Source organism: Henningerozyma blattae, chromosome 2 (genome assembly GCF_000315915.1).
Source record: "Henningerozyma blattae CBS 6284 chromosome 2, complete genome".
In the NCBI taxonomy this organism is placed as follows: domain Eukaryota; kingdom Fungi; phylum Ascomycota; class Saccharomycetes; order Saccharomycetales; family Saccharomycetaceae; genus Henningerozyma; species Henningerozyma blattae.
In genome coordinates this window covers 881,880-898,373 of record NC_020186.1, presented here as the reverse complement: position 1 = coordinate 898,373, position 16,494 = coordinate 881,880, and the positions used below count along the sequence as shown (strand labels likewise).

The window sequence follows — 16,494 nt, the reverse complement described above, 5'->3', positions numbered from 1 at the left end:
ATATCAATCAACTGTACATAATTCTTTTTTTACTGCATTATCCTATTACATACATTTATATTTGTATCTTCAATATCTATTCGGCCGAATAAGATTTAAAATATTTTAAGTCTTTTTTATGTGCCGTAATTAGCCTTACAAATTTCAATTATCTGAACCAATTACTCCCTTGGCATTTTGCAATGACTAAATCTCATTTAATAATCGTTCCATGTCATGGTATTTGGAAATCAACTCTTTTAGATTCCAATGAAGTTAATTTAGGCCAATTACCAGAACATTGGTATTTAGCTCCATTTCAATATGAAGGAAATGATCATTTGGCATTTATAAAGCATTCACTACGGGCAATAATCCATTTATTAACTTCAACTAATATTGATAAAAGTCTGTTATTATTTTCAGGTTCACAAACTAAAAAATCTGCAGGTTGTATATCAGAAGCTCAAAGTTATTATTTATTAACTTGGAAACTATTGGAGTTTTTCCAACGGAATGAATCAAATACATCTGTTTTAAATAAAATATCTTTTGATGATGAAATTTTATCATTTCTAAAACAAATTACAGATTTGTTAAAAGTAAAATTTCAAGAACCAATGAGTTTAGAGGCATTATTTACTGATTATATTAACACTGAGGAATATTCTTTGGATTCTTTTGATAATTTGATTTATTCTATCTATAGATTTGCACAATTAAACGATAAAAATTATCCTACTGAGATTACAATTTCTGGTTTTGGTTTTAAAGAAAAAAGATTTTTAAAATATCATGCTATGGCAATTGATTACCCAATTGAGAATATTACTTATTTATCATCTGAGCCTAAACCTTTGGATTACTCTAAACAACAATTGGATAAATATTTCAATGATTTGGATTTCATGGAAAATAAGAATGCCTTAAACTTATTTACCAACGATTGGTATGGAAGGAAAGAAATTTTAATGAATAAAAAATCTTCAAGAAATCCATTTGTAAGAATCCCAAATTATCAAGGTTATGAATTATTTGATCTAACAAATTTGACAGAAGATGACGAACAATTTTTCAAGACTTTCATCAAAGCTAAAATGCCTTGGTCTCGAACAGAAGAACGTGATGCAACTTCTAATGAATGATTCAGTTTTTAACGTATAGTTTGTTTGTTTGTTTTTTATAATCTTAGTTTTTCTTCATATTATTATTATTATTATTATTATTATTTAACTTTTTTTGCCTTAGTAATATTAGTATTGATTGTTGCCTAATTAAGAAAAGTATTTCAAGGGCGCGAATGTTAAAACATTTCCTATAAAAAAATATTTTGAATAAAGCTTTAAAGTAAAAGACATTCTTGAATTTTTATATATTATCTTTTTAAGAATATCAATTTTCCAAGTACTTAGTTTCACTTTTCCTGTTTCTTTTAAAAAAAGTAACTAAGAGCCATCTCATTAATAATGTCCCCATTTAAAGGTGTTTTGCATAAATATTCTAAAACACATGTTGCATTTGAATTAAGTCCATCCGGTAATAAGCATGTCCTAGTAATGATTGGTGGCATGACAGATGGGTTACTAACGGTACCATATACCGTTAATCTTGCAAAAGCTTTAGCACCATTGAACTTCTCTGTGATTCAACCTCAATTAACAAGTAGTTTTAAAGGATTTGGTATTTCTTCATTAGATCGTGATATTCAAGAATTAAAAGAATTGACAAAATATTTGAAATCTGAAGAAGGGGGTAGTAGAGAAAAAATTATTATTATGGGTCATTCTACTGGTGCTCAAGATGTTATGCATTATCTGTTGCATAACCCAAAACATATAGATGCAGGTATTTTGCAAGGATCTTGCTCTGATAGAGAAGGACTGTATGAAACTTTTGATAAAGATATGTTAGAGAAATTAAATAAAAAGGCTATTGATATGGTACAAAATGGTCAAAAGAATGATCTATTGCCATCCGAATATTCAAAATTAATGATAAATACACCATTGACAGCTTATAGATGGTGCTCATTAGTATTAAAAGGTGGAGATGATGATTATTTTTCCAGTGATTTACCAATCGAAACCTTGAAAAATAGTTTTGGTAAAGTCAATAAACCATTTTTAATCGCATATTCTGAAGAAGATGAATTCGTGCCAGAATCTGTCAACAAGTTGAATCTGTTGAAGAAATGGGAAAGTATCAGTGATTCTAAGTATTGGTCGAAAAATTCAGGGCTAGTTAGAGGTGCTTCACATTTTGTTGAGAAACCTGATTCTCAGGCTCATTTATTTGAAATGGTTATCGGTTTTATAACAGAATTTTCATTAAATAAGTAGATATGATATATATATGTGTGCATAAGTAGATAAGCAATTGTGTCTATTTTTTTTTTTTAATAGATATTAGGATGTATTCTGCGGAATTAATGAATAGTTGGTGATATAGTCAATATATCAATTCTGTTCTATTATTCCCTCGTTCTATATATCTATACAGTAATGATTTTTATAGATTAGGTCTGGAGGTTAATATATTAGTGGTACCTTGAAATTATCTTTACTAATTTTTTTTATTCTTTTTACTTTAATAAAAGTAACTCCTTACCAAGTAAACATGAAAAAAAGAATAAAAAATATTTTTAAAAATTAAAAGTCTTTAGTCAATCCTATCTTAGATCGCTTATTCGAATAATAACTTGAGTTACTCTACAAGATATATTTGTACAATCTTTATAGACATTTCAAATTTACCACGTCATCATTTTTTAGTTAATACAAGAAACTTCGGAGTATTGAAAAGATTAATATCACTAACAAATTTGATGATGAAAAATCGACAATCCTTCAAGAAACGTATACTATATTCCTAATGAGAGGCTCAATTCAAGGGTTTTCAACCATATATTCTATTGGAAATGATGTAGTTAAACTACCAAGGATTTCAAAACTTTTAGCTCAATATCCGCTGGATCAAAAGAACGGGAAATTGGAGAATCAAATAACGTTCCAAAGAATTGCAAGCAAGTTTATGCACCCAATAGAATATTCTAACATTGATAAGCATCAAAATAACCTCGTAACATATATTGGAGGCATTTGGGCTACTAAAGAGGCAATCTTTAAGGCCTTATCAGGATTTGTCCCCAAGAAGGACCTACCACCTGCACAAACTATATACACTGGATTATTTTATAAGATTAACTCTATAGAAAATGGGGCACCATTTGTTATATTTGATGATACTTTTAAATCTAAATACCCTCAGTTTCAATTATTTTATAATACTTATATCCAGGATACAAACCTAAAGGCATTGCTCTCCATAGCACACGATGGTGATTACTTATTTGCAAACTCAATGCTTGTCAAAGATAAGAAGAAAATATAATGGAATAAATAATAACCTCAAGAAAGAAAATGACATACCATATTAAATTGCGATCTGCTTAAGAATCGAACCGCTCCACAATTTACCGCAATTTTTCACTGCCTTTGGAAACGGCAAAAATTAGGGCGCTGGTTAAGTAATTTCAAGCAAGGTCTATATTTAGATGGCCAATTGTTCAGCGGTCAACATTCCAAATTAAAAATCGAGATTTACTTTTTTTTTCAGGAAAGATCTCCAATAAGGTTTCATCAAATCTCTTTGAGAGACTTCTCATTGCTAATACTTTAGTATTATCAGGCTGCTGATAGCATAAATCTAAACACCGTTCTTATACATAAACAAACGCGATATCATATTACAGTATTCTATTTGAGTACTAATCCTGCATTTTCTTCTCTCTTCTATTGATCTTTCCTGCATAAATTATTCATCGACACTCCTCCTCCCTCATCTATTGCCATACCATATATATATATTAGTTATGCCTAAGGGTAGCGTAGCTCATTTGATTGAGAAATATGAAAATATTACTCGTAATTCTCCAAGTACCAAAGTCATAAATTCTGTGAAGAAACCAAATGATTTAAAACCAAATAATACTCATAATACAAACAATCAAAATACTACGAAAACGATTCTTTCCGAGTCGTTCAAAACTAGTGTGAAACAATTTAAAAATATTGAGGAATTTGAAAATTCCATACCAGAATGGGATGCTCACACTCCTGAGAATTCTTTAAATCCAGATACTCCTTTAAAGAGCAAATCTAGTATTGCTGATTTAATATGCGAAACTCCTGAGACTCCATTATCTGTTAAACAAGATTTTCTTTTCTCTCCTAAAGAACAAGAATTTTTCGATTCTTATGGTTCCGAAGGTGAAGATGATATTGATGAGATTTGTGAACAATTCCAAACTCCATGCAAGACAAATAGTAATAATACTTTATTCCAGCTACAAACGAATTCATCCAGTACAGCTAAATCTAACCTAACTCTAACAACAACAAATTCTGCATCTTCAAAACCTTTGATGTTTTCAAACTCTGATACTTTAATTTCATCTACTGATGAACCAATTTTGAAACCAGGCTTTTTAGAATTCAAAAATGCCTCTAAAGAAGTGGAAGATCAATTGATTGATTCAATTGTTCATGATATTATTAATGATAGGTTGATTTTAAAAGGAACTCAAAATAATAGATTTCTAGACACTTATATACATTTTTCTAAGGAAAATCATTTAAAATTTACATATCGATCAGGATCAATTGATGATATTGATAAAGATGATATTTGGGAAGAAGATATTTGGAAAACCAACTCATTTAACTCACATAAAGAAAAATTAACTTGCATATTAGAAACAAAAGAACCAATAGAAGCATCAGTATACATGTTGAAAGATCAAGATAAACTATGGAATAATTTATATTCGTCTTTTGATATGTCCTTTTTATTAAGACCAAAAAATAATATATTATACGAATTCCCGGATTTATTTAAGATAACACAACAGAAAAAATTTAAAAGTCCTGAAAAGCAGATAATAATGGATGTTGGGTGTGGTTTAGGTAATGCATTATTACCAATTTTAAGTTCAAATAAAAATCTAGATTTACAAATCTTTGGGATTGATATTTCCGACAAAGCCATTGATATAATGCAATCATCAGATCATTTCAAACATTTTACAAATCTAACTTTAAAATCTTTTGATATAACAACCTTTGATATATCTGAAAAATTACCCGAACTGATACAACAGAATTCAATTGATATAATAATACTGACGTTTACTTTGAGTACTATCCATCCAAGTTTATGGTCGCAATTATTAAAAAATTTACATTATTTGTTAAAACCTTTTGGTAAAATTCTATTTAGAGATCATGCATTTTATGATTTTAATCATGTTTACTTGGATACTATAATATCTGACAATACAAACTTGCGTTCATATATTAAAAATGATTTCACTCAAAGCTATTATTTTAAAGAGAGTGAATTACAATCACTTTTTGAAGCTAATAACTTCTCAACTTGTAACATATCTATTGAAACAAGAGAGTTTAAAAACAGTTTTTTAATTGATTTAGATCCGTTGTATAAACGTAATATCCAAGCCGTTTTTATATCGAATCCATTATAGAGTTTTATATACCTCCGTTGAAAAACATAAATTATCTCAATTGTAATTTATCAAGCATTCATTGATTTTTTTGATTATATATCATCATCTTCATTAGATATATATTCCTATATATATACTTTCATTTATCAATAATTCAACTATTCATTCATGTAAATTTTTAACCGCTAATTATAAAGTGTCCCCGAAGAGCTTGAAAAAAAATATTTAATCATTCAAATAGCCAAGAATGATAGCCAAAAAGTGACAGGAAACAATTAAAGATTACACACTCTTAAATATTTTAGTTTTTTAATGAATTTAAAAAAACATGATACTTTGATCCAGAAAGAATGGCTATGGCAATATGCGGATGAGGAACGTGATGTCAATGTTTTCAACACTCCTGATAAAACTTCGTTAATATTCGCCATATTCTATCTAGATGATTTAGAAGAAGCTATAACACCTATTATTTCTAATATTTTTTCCCTTGTTGAAAAAGAGTTTCATGATTGGAATGTATCATATCCTTGGACTGAATATAATGGAGTTGAATTAGAAATCACACAGTATGTATATGAGTTAGGCAATAAAGAAATTACTATTCCATATATAACTGGGCAGATATGTGTTGAAGATAATTTACAACAGGAGGAAGGTATCATTATATCAATTTTGTATAATATTTCGAAAACAATAGGCCCTGGGTGTTTTATAAAAATATCAGATACGACTGGTGATTTTCTTTTGGCTGAAGCATATGAAGGTATCCCAGAGGAATATGAATTTCCAATTGCCAATAATAGATTTTGGTTGAATGATGGTAAATTCAAGATGATAAGTAAAAATTATTATTACAATAGAGGCTTACAACCTGAAGAATCCTTAGAATTTCTTAGGAAATCACCTCAAAATTGTATTGAAATACCCAAGATTTCTTCCATATTACAGTCTAAAGTTACAGAGGATTTTCCTAGTAAATACATGAGCGATATGGTGCAAATACCACTTCTTATAAATGACAATTCAATAGCACAACTACTTAAAGATAACTCTCAAATCATAAATTACCTCCTTAAGAATATTGCTTCTACCACTGATCCAATCGATAAGATAGACTTAAATTTGAAAGGCACAGCACAAAAGATCAACTTACTTGCCACAAAGAGTCATTGTGAAGTTCTTAAATATTATTTAGAAATGAATAACCTAAGGAATGACAGTACAAATATCGAGCTAGCATCAGGTGAAATAATATCTTGCACATTAAGAGATCTAGTAGACTCCAAAATGATAAGCATTGAAAATTCATCCAATATGAAATTAAAACCATCTAATATATTTGATATAGGGAAATTCCCTGTACTAAATTTATATAAAAATATGGATATGACAAATGATGTACAACCTACAGAAGAACTTATAGAAAAACTGGGTAATTTTTAATCAATGAAGAACAACTATCAGAATTTGATGGAAATAAAGTAAATCAAGAGAATTCTTCGAATATAGATGAATCATTGAATGATGTTCTGAAGCAAAAAACAAAACTTCATAAACAATTAAATGAGGATGCTGCTAGATATTTCAAAGAAGAAGGTATTGATATTGATGAAGATGATTTTTTTGAATACTTTCTAAAAGAGGCATTGAAATTAAAAGATGAAGAAGTTAATACGTATTTAAATGGTGACATAGACTCATAAATACTTCTGCCAATATCCTTAAGATTAATAAATTATCACAAGCTAAAGGGACCCTTGTTTGAATTAGAGAATATATTCAAACTCATGACAAGCAACTTTACAATAGTATATATTACAGGTTAATTTTTTGAAGATACATCAAAAAATTCCAATCAAGTAAAGAATATCGACAAACTAGTTTATATTCTTAACAGCTAATAGTCCGTTAAAGGTATATTAATGAATAGATATAATATTATAATGACTATATAAATTGTTTCTGAATATATTAGGTATCGTAAAAATGTAAATGTTTATAAAAACGAAAAAAAAAACTAATTTTAGCTTTAGTATAAAAATCTAATTAAGTAATTTTTTCTTCGGGCAAAGCACAATGGATGTTGTCATCCTTTTCTTCATTAATTATAGAAGCTTCATCATCAGCAGGGGAGATAGCAGATTTTGAATCTTCTTCGTTTCTTTCATCAAAATTCTCCCATTCGCTCTCCTCTCCAAAACCATGAAAAGTCCCTAAGGGAGTAAACCTTCGAGTATGTTCATGCTCATTATCAGAATCAAAATGATATAAAAGTGATGGTGATAATTTACGAGTCATTTCTGTATCAGAAAGAACAATATCCGGTTTTACATGAGGAGACAAACGAGATAACACTGGCGTTGTTGAAAACATCCGATCTTCTTTTGGCTTAGAGTCATTATCATCACTGGAGGAAATTTCTTCTTGAATTGCAAATTGAGTTCTACTATTCGAATGTGGTAACAATCTGTTTTGATTACGTCTTCTCCAACTACCATTTCTTCTAACACGAGAAGTAGCACCACCTGTCGGTAGCCATGATCTTTGAGTATCAAATCTAGTGGACATAGGATCTTTACCAAACGGACGTTTCAAACTCGAATTACCAGCAAATGGAGTAGTTGCTGTCGCTATATCATAAAAAGAATCATTTCTGGAGCTCATTTCAGAAGTACTAGAAGTATTTGATATGATGCTTAACTCTCTTCTGGGGAATCTTTTGGCACCTGTAGATCCTTGAGAGAGTTCTGTAGACATTGCCTTAGAACCCAATGCAAATTTTGAACTGTCTGACAATTTGGAAGAATTATAACCGTCGGTTGAATAGTCTGATAAATAGGTATCATTTGAATGTTGAGAAATACTTGATAAAGGTCGTACAGCAGGAAGTGAAACTGGAGATTGAATAGCATCATGACTTGAATATTTTTTCCTTGTAGTTGATTCACTATCATAATCTCCACCGGTGGACGTTTGAATAGATATTTCACTTGATGCTATAGATTTAAATTTCTTCAATTTAGGTTTTGTAGTATTTTTCGATTCACTATGATTAGGCGTTGTTGTATTAGGCGGAATGTTTTCTTTGCCATTGACTTCAATAGAACTATGCTGTGATTTTGAAGGCGAATCTGAAGAATCTGATCTATTTAATCTTTTTTTGTAAGAGGAAGAATCTTGATTTATCTTGTGTAACACAATTTCAGAAGTGGCGTACTTTGTATATGCAGAGGGACGGACTTTCGGTATATTATTAGCAGATTGAGCTCTACTAATAATGACATTACTCTTATGTTCATCATCATTTTGATGATATGCTAATAGATGACTAGAAGGATGACGATGATGATTATCGTTATCAAGAGAAGTAATTTTTTTTATTTTCTTTTGTTTAAAAAAATTTTGAACTTTTGTAAATAGAATATTGGCCTTAGATTCATGTTCATTTTTTAATGAGCTATTACTTCTCAAAGGGGTAGTACCGTGTTTCAAAGGAGTAGTACTATTTTTCAGGGGGGTACTGATTCTTGTCATGGAAGTTGTATTTACTCTAGTAGTACCGTTACTTGCAGAAGCTGATTTTTGATGATGTGAATGTAATCGTATGGGACTTGATTTATCACTTGAAGCTGCTGTAGAATAACGAGTTGTAGCTACTGTAGATGGCGTGACACTTACTTCATCTTTTGAAATTGGCTCATCGACTTTTTCAGTGTCTAGGGTATCTTCCTTTGTAGTGCTAGATCCGGAAGCAGATGCAGAACCGGTGACAGTAACTGAGACGACCTCTTCAGTCTCCTTTTCATCCAAGATCTTTTCAAAGTTTGAAACAGACAATAAACTTGTCTTTGATTGTAAAATATCATGAGAGGTATTTGAATCAAAAACTTTAGTCAAAGATAAGACAGATTTTGTTTTCTTTGGAGCTGTCATATTTTTTTTCCTTCGTTGTTTTTCCTTTTCTAGCAATAAGAGCCAAGTTCCAGACAATGAATCACATTTTTTCTTTTGAACAGAATGCTTCATGGAGTGAGTATCTACCCCTGTTTGCCGTAGCCTCTTCAATAATTTTTTTTCTAATTTACTATGGAATTTCAATAGATTATTGCGTTGCTTATAAAGAATATTATCTGCTTGTTCTAACATAACATTACCATACGGTTGTAAATATGGATGTTCTAGAACTTCTTTCATGGATGGTCTATCAATTGGATCTTTGGCCAATAGTTTGCTTAACAAATCCACTGCATCTGGACCCAACAGTGTAGAATCAAATGACGGCATTTCATTAACAATTTTCCACTCAGTATTTTTTTGTTGTTCTTCATCAAATGGCATAAACCCATTCAATAGAGTATATAAGATAACTCCCAATGACCAAACGTCTATTTTGAAACCATCATATCTTTCTCTCTTAATTAACTCCGGTGCCATGTACACTGTAGTGCCGCATATAGTTTCTAATATATTCTTAGAGGCACATTCTCTTGTGAATCCGAAATCTGTTAATTTAGCATTACCGACTTTATCTAATAAGATATTTTCCAATTTCAAATCTCTATGAACACAGTTCAAGGAATGAGCATAATACATTGCACCTGATATTTGAGCAAATAGACGCGAACATTCATCTACTGGGATTCTATGCAATCTTAAAAGATGTTCATATAATTCTTTCCCGGGACAATACTCTAGAGCCATCCAAACTTTTGTTTCTGTGACAATAATCTCATAAAGTTTTGTAATATAAGGAAACTCAAATTGTCTATGGTAAAAAACTTCACGAACTACATTTGGGTCAGATTTGGCACTGGATTTTAAAACTACTTTCCGATGCGTAGGTAAGTGATGAGCCAGGTAGACTTTCCCAAAACTCCCTTCTCCTATTTGGCGTAAAATTCTGTAGTTCCCCACTTCTGTAAGGTCATCAGACATGAACTGGGAATATAGCTTGTTGTATGATGAGCCAATAATGGCTTTCAAATTATTCTGCTCTGTCTTGGTAAGAGCCATCTTAAAGCCAATATATTCTTGATAGATTCCACTATGGTTAGCTAATAGATAGTAACTCTTTTAGCTTAAAGATATAACCAGTCTATATATGTATATTTTTTATTTTCTTTAAAGCAATAAATAAAACAAATCCTTAAGTCAATATTAAACGTATGTGCGAAGTGTCAGTGATGAAGTTGTCAACCAACTTTCAATAAACATGTATTTTTTTTATCGTGTGATGAGAATAGGACTCAACGTATAAATGCAAGCTAGAATATGATCACTGTATGCTAGTATATGTGTCTTAAAAAGCTCTTGGTAATACTGGATAGGATTTACCATATATAATATATATAGCATATTTTTTATTTTCCATTAAGCGCAGAGATTTCCCCAAGCCTAATAAATCTAAATTATTGGATATTAAGGCGAAAGAGAAATAAAAATAATATTTTGACGTTCTCCCTGTTCGACTCCCACAGTGGCCACTTTTTTAAAAGAAATCCGGACATTAAGGCAAGCAAGAAAAAGGGATGTAATTAACGTCTGTATGTTTTGGGTATTGTTTATGCAATTATTTCCAGTACCAATTAGGGTGTTATTTTGGGTATTATAGAAGGCATTATTTTTAAAGTCGTGCTTTGGGTATTCATGTTGACGTGGTGTGTCCTTAGGGGGGTTATGACGTTGCCCAAACATTCAAAGAACAATGCAAAAGGGAGCTTAGCATCCTTAAATGGACGTCGTTCGACAGCTTGCGGTGTATCACCATTAGTTATCCCTTAAGGGAAGTACCTAATGGCATGGCCTCCTATTTTTTTGAAAAGTCTTGTGTTGTATGTTTTGTGACACATCCGATAAGAGTTCGAGAAGAGGTCTAAATAACTAAAAAGAAAAAAAAATTTTTACAATTACAAATTAGTTGGAACAAATTTTGTTATTTGTCTTGGAGTGGTATAAGTATAAAACTTGTAGATAAAAAACACTATTATGTAGGCTACCAATTTTTGCGATGAGCTTGTGTTGATGATATCTTGCTATAGTTTTAGTACATATCGGGAAATATCTCAAGTAAAGCCACGTGAAAAAACTATTTACTTGTGGAATAAAAAAAACAAGTAAAACTTGGCAAAATAAAAGAAAATATATCATAACGATAATGTAGATAGATGTATCGTGTATGTCTCTTGAAAATTTCTTTCATTAGATATTAATTCATTGCTATTTAGCATCGAGTACATTTTTCTCATATATTTCTCGCTGCAATTCTTTTCTGTTAATGAGAATATCTTTAAAGCTAGCCATGCAACCAAGGACATACCAAGATGCTTTAGCGGCTTTGAATTCTTTACAGACTAATTATGCAGCCATAAAGGCTGTCAAAGATTCTGGTAATAAAAATAATCAAATGGCGCTTCTTGATATGAAAGAATGGCCGAGAAGAATTGGGTATTCTGTTTCGGATTTCAATAGATTGAATGTGGTTCATATTACAGGTACAAAAGGGAAGGGTTCTACTGCTGCCTTTACTTCGTCGATCTTGGGTCAATATAAGGATCAATTACCCAAAGTTGGGTTGTATACGTCACCTCATTTAAAATCTGTAAGGGAACGAATTAGAATTAATGGTTCTCCAATCTCTGAAGAATTGTTTACCAAATATTTTTTCCAAGTTTGGAATAGATTAGATGATTCAACTTCCACCTTGAATGAATTTCCTCATATGCTACCTGGTACTAAACCTGCATATTTCAAATTCTTAACATTATTATCATTCCATGTCTTTATGCAAGAAAATTGTAATTGTTGTATTTATGAAGTCGGAGTTGGGGGTGAATTGGATAGTACAAATATTATAGAAAAACCTGTGGCTTGTGGGATTTCTTTAATTGGTATAGATCATACTTTTATCTTGGGTAATACAATTGAAGAAATTAGTTGGAATAAAGGTGGGATTTTAAAACCTTCAGTTCCTGGGTTTACCGTGGAAAACCAATCACCTGAATCTATTAAAGTCTTGAAAGAAAGAGCTGCCGAGAAAAACACTACGATTGACCAAATTCCAAATTTTAATATTATAAAGAAGATAAAGTTAGGTATTGCTGGAGATTTCCAACTTTCTAATGCTTCATTAGCTACTGCTTTAGCGTCTCAAGCATTAAATTCATTAAAAATCATTGATAACCCAATTGATTATAAAGATTCCAATGCTGAACTTCCAAATAAATTCTTAATTGGATTAGAAAATACAAATTGGCCTGGCCGTTGCCAAACTTTATTGGAAGGTAATAAAAAATGGTATATTGATGGGGCTCATACAAAGGATAGCATGGTAGCTGCATCTACTTGGTTTAAAAAAACTATCTTAAATGAACCTATTTTAAAGGATTCCAAAAAAATATTATTATTTAACCAACAGAGTAGAGATGCAAATGCATTAATAGACCATTTGATTGAAACTATTACTCCAGATATTCATTTCGATGATGTTATTTTCACTACTAATGTCACATGGAAGTCTGGAAATTATAGTGCAGATTTAGTTTCATTAAATACATCCAAGGAAAGTGTCGATAAATTGGAAGTTCAAAAGTCCTTGGCAAAACATTGGAAAAATCTTTCTCCTTCAACTAATACAAATTCTACGAATATACATGTAACACATAGTATTCAAGATGCATATGAAATAATAGAAAAATTGAGTTCCAAACCTGTTTCTATTTTCGTAACTGGTTCTTTACATCTTGCTGGTGGACTATTGGTGGTTTTAGAAGATTCTCCAAACAATACTCAAGAATAGGCTAAAAAGTTGGCTAAAAATATCCACTATATTTATACACACATATATATAGATATATGCTCATGTAACACAATTTATAGACAATTATTATAATAATCAAATATTAACGTAGACATGAGAAAATAAACAAACCCAAGCAGTGAATTTTCAAGCGGTTTCATCTTTCCTTACAATTAATCATAAATTTTGATTAAAAGAAAGACATTTTAAGTTCTTATACGTAATAATTTCAATGTTTATCAAACGTTTAGTAATTTTGGGTTTTTTTTTTGACATTTTCATTTATTTACATTTTCAAAATTTTGGCGTTGTGACAACGCGATTTGAAATATTTTAGCAGATTTAAAATTAAATTAACATTTTTTTTCAGATATAAATATTATTAAAAGAATTAGAGAATTAAAAAGAGACCGAAAAAGGGTCTTACGATTGTATAAACGTGATTATTATCCTTTAAAGAAGTATTACGTGTCCATAACTAATTTTTAAATCTTTCGAATATCATCTTTAAAGGAAATAAAAGTTGCGTTTCCAGAAAATAAAAAAAAGGAAACTAGATATTTACGTTTAACAATATTAAGGATGGATAATGTTACGCAACCTACACAACAATCTACCCAAGCTACTCAAAAATATTTAATTGAAAAATTCTCTCAAGAAAAGATCAATAATGATATTGTTTGTAGAGTTATTTGTACACGAGGTCAAATACCGATCAAAGATTTAGCAGTTGATATCAATGAAGTGTTGAAAGAAAAGGAACCTATAAAAAAAATATGGACATTTGGAAGAAACCCTAAATCCGATTATTTTCTTGGAAATATCACACGATTATCTAATAAACATTTCCAAATCATGCTAGGTGAAGATGGAAACCTATTATTAAGAGACCTTTCTACCAATGGCACATGGTTAAATGGGGAGAAATTAAATAAAGATCACAATCAAATATTATCACAAGGTGACGAAATTACAGTGGGACGTGGTGTAGACAAAGATACCGTAAGTCTAATAATATTTATCAATGGAGATTTCAAAGATCAATTAGAAATAGCGAAGAATGAATATCGAACAAATTTAAATAATAGCACAAATCCTGGAATTTCAAATAAAAAACATCTGAATGGTCTTAATGGTATACCATCTCAACAAGGTATATTAAAAGATTTTTCGATAAATGATGAAGTTGTAGGACAAGGTGCGTTTGCTACAGTTAAAAAAGCTGTAGAAAGATCCACTGGCAGAACATTTGCAGTGAAAATTATCAATAAAAGAAAAGTAATGGGCAATTTATCTGGAGTAACAAGAGAATTAGAGATATTAAGAAAATTGGATCATCCAAGAATCGTACGACTTAAGGGATTTTATGAAGATGAGGAAAGTTATTATCTTGTTATGGAATTTGTTTCTGGTGGAGATTTAATGGATTTCGTAGCAGCGCATGGATCTGTTGGTGAAGATGCTGGTAGAGAGATTACAAGGCAAATATTAGAAGCTGTTGCATATATGCATGAAAAGGGAATTAGTCATCGTGATATTAAACCTGATAACATATTAATCGAACAAGATGATCCTGTATTGGTTAAGATTACAGATTTTGGATTAGCCAAAGTTCAAGGAAATGGGACGTTTATGAAAACTTTTTGTGGTACATTGGCATACGTAGCGCCTGAAGTGATTAGTGGTAAGAATGCTGCTACTGAAAATGATGATCGAATAGAATATTCATCATTAGTTGACATGTGGTCTATTGGTTGTCTAGTATATGTTATTTTAACAGCACATTTACCCTTTAGTGGTAGTACACAACAGGAATTATATGAACAAATCAATCGTGGCTCATATCATGAAGGTCCATTAAAGGATTATCGAGTTTCTGAAGAAGCTAGAGATTTTATAGAAAGTTTAATCCAAGTAGACCCTAATAATCGATTAACCGCTAAAGACGCATTAAAACACGAATGGATCAAATTAGGAATATTTGGATCAGAATCTCAATCCATGTCCCAATCTCAATCACAATTACAAATGGAATTACAATCACAATTACAAACTGAATTGAAAAATATCAAATCTGAACTCCCCCTTTCACCATCCTGGCAACGGGATGAAACGAAAGATAGTAATAATAGTGCATTACTGACAAATCTTTATAATGAAGAAGATGATCAATTATATACAAATGCAGTTTCATTATCTCAGTCGTTATCACAACAAAAGCAATTAGAAAACTTAAATGATGCACAATTTGAATTTATTAAAATACGAAGAAAGAAACAATTAGACATTTTGAAAGAACTGGAGAAAAAGCAAAGGCAGATAAAGGATAATAATTGGAAAGATGGATTTAAAATTCCAGAAGGCGGAGCCCCCATCAGATTAACTCAACCACCGCAACAACATCAACTACAATCACAATCACAACAAACTGTTGTTCCCAATGCATCAAATGCTATAAAAAGAGAGGCTTCGAAATCTGTAACGAATGGGAAATTCTTAACTTTAGTTCCATGTAAAGATAGTGTAATTCAAGAGAGGATATCTATCAAACAAGGGATCAACCCCTTTTTCATCGGTCGATCTAATGATTGCCATTGCAAGATTGAAGATACACGGTTATCAAGAGTACATTGTTTTGTCCTGAAGAAAAGACATCCTGTGGGTGATAGTTTCATTGAAAGTCCCGCCATGGGGTTGGATGATATTTGGTATTGTCAAATAGGTACCAATCTGGGATACATTAATGATCGGAAGGTTAGTAATGGTGAGAAAATGTTATTATTTGAAGGTGATGTAATTCGAATCATTTGGGATAAAGAGAACAATTATAGTTTTTCATTCAAAGTGATGATAAATGATGATACTGGATTATTTAATAATGGACGTGATATGAACGATATGAAACAAAGAGCGATTGTTAAATTGAGCAATAATGAAAAAGAATTTGTCAATCGATTAAGTCAAATGATGCAATTGAAAAGAAACGGTGGAGCTGGAGTAATAAAGAAAAATGTTCAAGATGAGAAAAATACAAGCAAACCATTGAAAAGAGTACATTCTTTAAGTCTATCACAATCGCAAGTGGACCCTACTAAGAAAGTCAAAAGGGCTCAATTGGATCCTACAGATGATGCTACTGCTAATATGCAATTCTATTAATTTTTTACACATATAGATATAAATAAATAAAAAT

At 30.8% G+C, this 16,494-nt stretch overlaps 8 protein-coding genes across 8 annotated transcripts; 7 read left to right on the top strand and 1 right to left on the bottom strand.

The window, feature by feature from the left end:
- Positions 1-182: 182 nt before the first annotated feature.
- TBLA0B03920 (uncharacterized protein) lies at positions 183-1,124 on the top strand (the record flags this gene model as incomplete). Its single annotated transcript, XM_004178701.1, has 1 exon — positions 183-1,124. The coding sequence occupies one exon, from the start codon at positions 183-185 to the stop codon at positions 1,122-1,124; it is 942 nt and encodes a 313-aa protein (XP_004178749.1).
- Positions 1,125-1,445: 321 nt separating this feature from the next.
- On the top strand, positions 1,446-2,318 carry TBLA0B03910 (uncharacterized protein; the record flags this gene model as incomplete). Its single annotated transcript, XM_004178700.1, has 1 exon — positions 1,446-2,318. The coding sequence occupies one exon, from the start codon at positions 1,446-1,448 to the stop codon at positions 2,316-2,318; it is 873 nt and encodes a 290-aa protein (XP_004178748.1).
- A 532-nt stretch (positions 2,319-2,850) lies between these two features.
- Positions 2,851-3,369, top strand: PPT2 (holo-[acyl-carrier-protein] synthase; the record flags this gene model as incomplete). Its single annotated transcript, XM_004178699.1, has 1 exon — positions 2,851-3,369. The coding sequence occupies one exon, from the start codon at positions 2,851-2,853 to the stop codon at positions 3,367-3,369; it is 519 nt and encodes a 172-aa protein (XP_004178747.1).
- A 481-nt stretch (positions 3,370-3,850) lies between these two features.
- Positions 3,851-5,521, top strand: TBLA0B03890 (class I SAM-dependent methyltransferase; the record flags this gene model as incomplete). Its single annotated transcript, XM_004178698.1, has 1 exon — positions 3,851-5,521. One exon carries the CDS (start codon positions 3,851-3,853, stop codon positions 5,519-5,521), a length of 1,671 nt encoding a protein of 556 aa, XP_004178746.1.
- A 294-nt stretch (positions 5,522-5,815) lies between these two features.
- Positions 5,816-6,949, top strand: TBLA0B03880 (uncharacterized protein; the record flags this gene model as incomplete). Its single annotated transcript, XM_004178697.1, has 1 exon — positions 5,816-6,949. The coding sequence occupies one exon, from the start codon at positions 5,816-5,818 to the stop codon at positions 6,947-6,949; it is 1,134 nt and encodes a 377-aa protein (XP_004178745.1).
- A 603-nt stretch (positions 6,950-7,552) lies between these two features.
- TBLA0B03860 (non-specific serine/threonine protein kinase) lies at positions 7,553-10,519 on the bottom strand (the record flags this gene model as incomplete). The annotated part of the gene is made up of 1 exon (XM_004178696.1): positions 7,553-10,519. The coding sequence occupies one exon, from the start codon at positions 10,517-10,519 to the stop codon at positions 7,553-7,555; it is 2,967 nt and encodes a 988-aa protein (XP_004178744.1).
- Positions 10,520-11,780: 1,261 nt separating this feature from the next.
- Positions 11,781-13,301, top strand: MET7 (tetrahydrofolate synthase; the record flags this gene model as incomplete). The annotated part of the gene is made up of 1 exon (XM_004178695.1): positions 11,781-13,301. The coding sequence occupies one exon, from the start codon at positions 11,781-11,783 to the stop codon at positions 13,299-13,301; it is 1,521 nt and encodes a 506-aa protein (XP_004178743.1).
- Positions 13,302-13,883: 582 nt separating this feature from the next.
- On the top strand, positions 13,884-16,460 carry RAD53 (serine/threonine/tyrosine protein kinase RAD53; the record flags this gene model as incomplete). The annotated part of the gene is made up of 1 exon (XM_004178694.1): positions 13,884-16,460. The coding sequence occupies one exon, from the start codon at positions 13,884-13,886 to the stop codon at positions 16,458-16,460; it is 2,577 nt and encodes an 858-aa protein (XP_004178742.1).
- Between the last annotated feature and the right edge of the window lie 34 nt (positions 16,461-16,494).